This window comes from Entamoeba invadens, assembly GCF_000330505.1.
Source record: "Entamoeba invadens IP1 unplaced genomic scaffold scaff_1105074724629, whole genome shotgun sequence".
Classification (NCBI taxonomy): domain Eukaryota; phylum Evosea; order Mastigamoebida; family Endamoebidae; genus Entamoeba; species Entamoeba invadens.
The window spans coordinates 197,612-205,563 of record NW_004440426.1 but is presented as its reverse complement, the minus strand read 5'-3'; the positions used below and the strand labels follow the sequence as shown (position 1 = coordinate 205,563).

Below are 7,952 nucleotides of genomic sequence, written 5' to 3'. Positions count from 1 at the left end.
CTTATTAAACTGCAAAATAATATGACTGAAATATACTTTTTTATTTAGGTTAGAAAAACGGTTTTAATATATTTTTTATCATTTTCACCCAAATATTATATGTCACAGTTTTGTTATTTGTCGAAAGTGTCAACAAATAAACAAACATTAACATTTGTCTTATTTTTATAATACCATATGACACGATATATTGTTTTATTTTTAATATATTTAAATTATGACAGTTGGATATATTATAATTCAAACTAGAAACATCAAACACCTTAACTATTGAAAATCACACAAAGAATCAAATAATACGTTTTATAAATATTGAAATAAATAATATTTTACTTTTAAATTGTATTATTGATAATTTTTAAAATTTCAGTTTTACATTTTTTATAATTGTGAATTTGGAAATGTCAATTATTGGCGTTGTTATAAAATTTCTATATATATACCACAAACAAACAAATTGACACTTTAAAAATGAAAACTTGATTGTTTGTTTATTTCACTAATTCTGATATTCATGCGTCTTTTAAAATAATTTTGAAAATATCAAAATGTTATTTTTCAGGGTTTAAAAACGTTCCAAAAAAACACTTTAAATGAGTGCTTGTGAAAGTTTGACAACAATCAAAATTGTTATTTGAAAATGAATTCAACGTTATGAGTGTTGTAACTTTTACCAATGGAAAACTCACGATGGTGACTTTTGAAAATGCCAACACAATTCCATCTTTAAAAAAAAGTTTTGTGGTAAAAAAATGATACTCAACAACAAGACTGAATTTGTTGATTTAAAAAATATTAATTTCAAAAATAGTTGGTACAAAGTTTTTAAAAATTAATTAAAACAATGAAGAAAATAAATACGAGAAAATTGTTTTTAAACAGGGTCTGCCAGACGATCATGTTATTAAAAAAAACTTAAAAACAATAAAATGGTAAATAACATTATCATTTTTGAAAAACAAAAAATAAATGACAAAACACAATTATTTATACATATGATAAAATGAAAAAAAAAATAAAATGATTTATATCAAACACAATGTTGTTTTTAATTTTCTTCAAAATACAACAATATTAATATATCTTTGTGTTAATATAATTGTACAACAAAACCATTCAATTATATATTTTACATGCAAATGAAACAAATTGTAAGCTGTACTAATATATTTATTCGTTTTCAATTCAACGAGTAATTATTATTTTGACTGATTATTATCGTATTTTAAATAATCGTTTTCATTAATAAGATTATCTAAAGATAATTTTTACTATTTTTGAAAGTAATATGGTTTATTTTATTCAAAAATACATTGTTTGTTTTGTATTATTATAACAATATTGCAAATGTTAATAAAAATACAAAATAATACAGTTTGTTTGATTCCTTGACGCTTTATTTTAAAAGAGACGTAAATGAACAATTCAATTTTTTTTAATAATTCATATTCATGTACATTTTGAAAAAATATAAATCAAATTTCAAAAATATTTTATTTTAAGTCAAAATCACTTAAGTTATGTATAATAATTTTTGTTATTAAAAAGTATTTTCTGTCTCTTCAAGTATTATAATTGGTGAATATTGTTATTTAATTAAATTACTTTGTTACGGAATATTACACATGCTTTTTATTTTTTAAACATTTTTCTAAAAACCAAATTTTTACACAATATAATGATAATTTGATCACATTAAAAATTTGTTTAAATCTTTAACTATAGTTTTAACAATTTTTTAAAAACATTTTTACACAAAAAACTTTTTGAATTTTTTGTTGACAATATGCTAAAACTTAAAATGAACTGACATGTATTAGAGATTGCCACGAAGTTGTTTAAAAACTGGACCTTGGCCGACCCTGTTTTAAAACACAAAAGAAAAAGACTTGAGTGAGTTGGGCAAAGTGCAAGAAAAACTTTTGTAATAAAGTTTTTCTAACCTCTGTTTTTAGATATGGTGGTTAAGTTAAGGTTAGATATACCTTTTCCACTATATATAGTTAAGACTAATAAATAAGTCAAATCAATTTATAAGTGATATATTAAATTAAACAATTCATTCTCACTGTTTGTTATTTGAAATTATGACAATTATATAATCGATATATAGTCAATATTAGACACGATTTTTAACCATAATCAACCAAAAAGAAACTTAGAACGTGATCATCAAGACAAATACCAAAACTACAACCAACATTCCGAATAACCCACTTTGTTCATACAAACTTCACATTCGGCGTCGCTTTGTTTGCATGGCGTATTATAAATGTCTTCTGAAATAGAAATAGAAAATTTTCTTTACATTGATCACATTTTCTCTTGTTGTGCACATCTTTTAATTTGTCATTTCACTTATCACATTTTTAAATTGTTAATATAAAGAATCCATTTCAATTATTAACACATTTCATTGTTCCTTCTTCTTACATTTTTGGTGCAACAAACTCTTGACAATCAGTCGAATTTATAAACTGATTGTCTATAAATCTATAGAGTTCAAGAAACTCTTTGCATTTCTTGAACATTTCGTAAGCACCAGCTTATAAATTTTTGGATAGTTGACTTTCAAACACTTTTTGGTTGCTTCAATAATCAAAGCATCTTGTTTTGCAAACAGTTCACTTGTTTTTTCCATACATGTTTTGTTATTTTCAACACAAGTTATACACACCTTTTCTTTGCAAAATACGTTTCTGGACAATTTTTTTTGATAATTTTGTCTGGTTGGAAATTATCAGTTGTTCACGTGATACATTCGGTGTTGATGATTTGAAGTATCCACAGACAACAATTGTATTTCATGCATAATTGTTTTGAATCTGTCAATACAAGACAACATTTTGAATCTGTGTCACACATCAAACAATTGTTTCCAGATTTTGCACTTCTTACATCTTGTTGTTTGCTCTTTGTAGTAACCAAAATAACGTTCAGTGGCTGCTTCACATTTCAAATGTTTTCAAACGAATGTTTGTCTGTTGTCTAAAAGATGCATTTAGTCCTATCAGTGTAATTGTGGCTTTCTGCTTAAGGCTTCTCGAATTTGCGTGAAGTTGAGGTTGAATCATCGCTAAAATAACCATCATAACACTTGTAAGAACACCCATAAAGGATTTCATTTGAAAACTGATTGTTCTAAATTGTTAGAATTTATTATAGTAACAAACTTTAAATCTGGAATAAACAGCCGGACAAACAGCCATTTCATATTCACAATAATAATTGTTGAATAGCAGTTGGTCTACTGCACATTCATTTTAGTTCACGTTTTCGGTGTTATATAGTCGTTATTAATTTCGACCTTTAGTTCAGTAATTCTGGCATCAACTGAATAAATAAGTGTTTTAATATCACTTAAATATGTAAACGTTTTTTCCTTTGTTTATTTCTCAAATTATATACTGAAATTCAAAAGTTAAATTCAAAATATAAATAAAAACGTAAGTTTTCCCAATGTTTTGCATGAAAATAGACTAAATTAAATTAAATGTAGTCGACTTTTAAATCCAGTTTATTGTTTTCTTGTTTGTTTGATTTTCGTACTTATTTTATTTAAGATTAATTATTAATTATTAAAAAATACTATTATTATTTAGTATAACGTTTAAACTGTTATATTTTTATTATTGGATTTCAAATATTATAAAGGATATTGATATAATGAATAAAATTTTGAATTAGTTAAGGAAACAACAATTGTTCTTCATAAAACTTATATTTTATTGACATTCTTTATAAATTAATTATATTTCTTAAAAATTTATTAATAATGTTTTTCCCGTTTAACAAATAACAGTTTTTTACAATTTTATCAATTCAGTTTTTTCCTTAATTATGAATGGAAAAAGAACAATTTTGTGTTCAAATCAAAGTATTTAAAATTTTTTTCTAAAATTTTTGAATCAAAAGTCATGTTTAATTTTTTAAACTGATTTACATTGATTAATTGCAATCACACAACAAAAGTTTATTGTTGTTAATGAAATTGTATTTTACCTTGAAATTGTTTGGTATTCAATTTGGTATCGAGTAGATGCTCTATTTGTTCTAATGGGTATTATATTTTTAGGCGGTGGATTATGTCAAGACAAAATCCATTGCAGTTGTACAATTATCACAGTGAACAACGACATACAATGTGCTCCACGTGAAGAATGCCGAATATCATTAACACAAAGTCTGTTAATATGTCCACTGTGTATTACCAAAATGTCTACTCAATTATACATATCAAAATGAGTACAATTTGTGAAGAAAAACAAAAAATTATGAAAACAAAAATGTCTTTTAATGGATACCACGCAATTGCTATTGATCAGCAAACGATAATTTTCAACGCGATACACAAATCTAATTCTAAATGTATCTTGAATATGATTCGACATTTAACACTTTAATGAAGACTGTTTACTACAAAGAAAACAACATCAATGGGCGTGAACAGTGTAATAATGGGTATTATCCAAGTGGTACTGTCTAAAATGTGACAAAAGTGCTTAAGTTGATATAAAAATAAATAAGTGTGTTACATGTATTTTTGGGTATAATTATGACACAACATATGATGATTGTATCAATGTTAATTAACTTTCAGAGAAACTCAAACTGTTACGACTTACAGTTTGTCGTGGTGCAGACCGAGCAGCATTTAAAGCAATCAATATAGATTGATAGAAATACTAATAGAAGTTTTTGAGTCGTGTTAAACCTTTTTAAAAAAATATAAACTGTAATGTCAATGGTAAAGAGCACCAGAAAACTGTCGTACAGCAGAAAATAGTCGTACACATTGTTTTAAGGTATTTTTCTGTACAAAGTCGGGTTTTTATTTTTTCAAAACCCAATTATTTTCCTGATTGTTTAGTCAAATTTTATATGTGAAAAAATATTCCCGATTTTTTGGTTTGTTTGATACTAAAAACTCAAGTGTATGACAATTTTCTGTTGGTCTTTCGTTATAATGAAGATGTCAAATTTAGAACAAGAAAAGATAAGAAGTGTGTCATCAACAAAACAATTAACAATTGCAACACATTTTCAAAATATGAATGTGTTAAGTGTTATGTTGTGTATTATCAAAAGAAACATTGCAAATGCACAAATGTGGTGAATTGTGTACAAATTGTACGATATTATACAATATGGTTTGATATCAAACGTTCCAATGTGTCAAATAAAATTGAATTGCAAATTTTAAGTCTAAACAAAAGGAGTGTAGTGAATGGACTGCAAGCAACAAAGTTAAACCAAATGGTGATGAGTGTGTATACAAGACAACTGAACAATGTTAAATATACTATTATTCATTTTTTGATATGTTAATAGTAATGGTATTTATTATCACAATAAGTTGTATTCTTAAAACTTTATTATGTTTGCATCAAAATTGTTGATATATTATATAACAAATAAAGATTTCTTTATTAACAATAGTTCATAAGTTTAACGAACTTCATTTTTTTTCAACATGAAAAACACACAAAAAGAAAACTTAAAAATAAACATTGGACGTCAGAAGTCGGAATTCAAAAGTGTGTTCGCGGTCATTTAATCATCTTTCCTTGAGTTCATTTGAATTGTCAAACGTACAATGACAATTTGTTTGAGTAATACCCGAAGGCGTATGTGACTGATTTCATGATCAGTTCTACTTTTCAAAAAGTCCCAAAAGTGAGAGACCCTTTATTAAATTCTTCCCATTTTTTGTTAATATATGCTTTGTATTGGAATGTGAGTATTGGTGTGTGGGAATTTATTACAGGCGTTATACAATAAAGAGCTTACAAATCAGTTTGATCTTAGTGTGTGGGTTCTACGAATTTAGCATCATCAACAATACCTTTATTTTTGACACTGTTTTGAAGTCTAGATTAAAAGAAGTTTGATATAGTCATCACCATCATTAACGGTCGGGTCCATCCTTTGCAACAACCAAAAGCTTTGAACGAAACAATTTATATTGTAAAATTCTGCCTTGCAGGCCATACATTAGAACAAAAAACGTTGATTTGCTTGACTGTCTAAAACGTTCAGTCAATGCCACACAGAAGAAAATGTGTTGCAAAAGGCTTGACTTTTTGCCTTACTTTTTGAGAAATGTTATACTAGAAGAACAAATAATGGGAAGCTGATCTGATCAATTCAAAAGTGAAGTTCTTCACACTAAGTACCTTAATGAGACAACTTGTGTTTCCTGAAATGAATACAGAAGTGAGGACTTATTGGTTATAACACGAAAACGTCATATGAACACAGAAGTGCGTCAAGAGGTTTTTGCAGCTGTAATGGGAGCGGAGGATTGTGTCGATGGGTATCAACGGATCTAACAATTTAATTTAAAATGAGAAGTCAATAAATTGGTGGTGCGACTTTTTCGCCTTCCTTTACTGAATATAAATCGAAAATAGTTTATCAAAACATTATATAGTGATGTTCAGAGTTGTGATTAAATTTATTAGATTTAGTATTTTTTAAATTAATCATTGAGCAAAGTTTCAATTAACTCTTTCATCATATCAACAACTCTTTTTATTTGTATTATTATATTTGGAATATGCCCCCAAAAATTTAGATAATATCATATTCTTTGTTTGTAATATTTTCATATTTGATGAAGATATTATTTTTATCTTCATCAAAATAATATATATCTTCATAATAATAATATGATATTTTATATCAACTTTCAGTAGATATAAAATTTGCAATATTATAAGAATATATAAAATATTGGCTTGTAAATACGACCCAATTAATAGCACTCATCCAAAGTAACCGCAAAAGAATAAACATAAGAACTATTATTTCTATATTTAGCACTTCTGGCGACATATATTTTTAAGTACCAATATTTTGTGAATATCATGTTAGTAAATTCAACATATTGACATTTCGTGATGACCCAAAATATGTCAATTTAGCATTCATTTCAATTGTTTTTATGAAAATATCAAGAAATCTTCGGGATTAATATTTCTGTGAACAATATCTTATTGTGTTAAAATAGAGTTACCCATTTGCGACATTATACATAAACTTAATGCACAACTTATCTTCGACTTCTTCGGCCTTTTTGTTTCATCAAATCGTTTTAACTACCACACTTCGCAATTTCGGCGACCATACATATCTTGTTTAATATAAACACAGCATCATAGAGTGGACGAGATATCCACTTTTATATATGTCTAACATGGCTAATTTCTTCTTAAATACATCAACTTTTGTTTTGTCATTTCCAAACTTTTTCATATTTTCATCGCAAATTTGTTAACTCTGAATTTCCCTTTTTAAACAACACCAAATAAAATTACACGATTTTTTTCTTTTCAATTAAATCCTCTGTATCTAATTTAGTCGACATCTTTTTCTCGGCTATCGTTTCATTGTAAAGTTGGGAAGTTTTTCTTTGATAAAAATGGCAGAAACCAACACAAGTTTTCTTCTGTTTTACACGAGTAATTTGGTGTTATAAATTACTTCAAATTCAATTGATCTTCTTTGCATTGTAACTATTTTTTTGGATCATTTCATATAGAATATTTAAAATATAAGTGAACGCTGTACAGGATGCCAATCAAGTGTTTTATCAACACAACAAATCAAAAAAATAATTATAATATAAATATTATAATTATTTAACAAAAAAAAACGTGGATACACAATCAAGTGAACTATTTCTAAATCGCTTCTTGCAAAGGAAAATTAAAAAAAGTAAATACAAATGAATAATTTTAAATTTTAATTTCAAAAGTAATGTTATTTTGTTGTGAATAATTAATGGATTAAAAAGAAGTTCTGTTTGTTTTTATTTAAAATATTTAATTAATTCCTAATAATTTATTCAATTACATATGCACACAAATTTTGAATTGTTTCAACTTATTTAAATCTAATTATATTTTGAAACACAAATATTATTGTTAATTTAGTTTATTTTAATTATA

General features: G+C 25.9%; 1 protein-coding gene across 1 annotated transcript; it reads left to right on the top strand.

The window, feature by feature from the left end:
- Positions 1-4,936: 4,936 nt before the first annotated feature.
- On the top strand, positions 4,937-5,328 carry EIN_017330 (hypothetical protein; the record flags this gene model as incomplete). The annotated part of the gene is made up of 2 exons (XM_004257177.1): positions 4,937-5,065; positions 5,089-5,328. 2 exons carry the CDS (start codon positions 4,937-4,939, stop codon positions 5,326-5,328), a joined length of 369 nt encoding a protein of 122 aa, XP_004257225.1.
- Between the last annotated feature and the right edge of the window lie 2,624 nt (positions 5,329-7,952).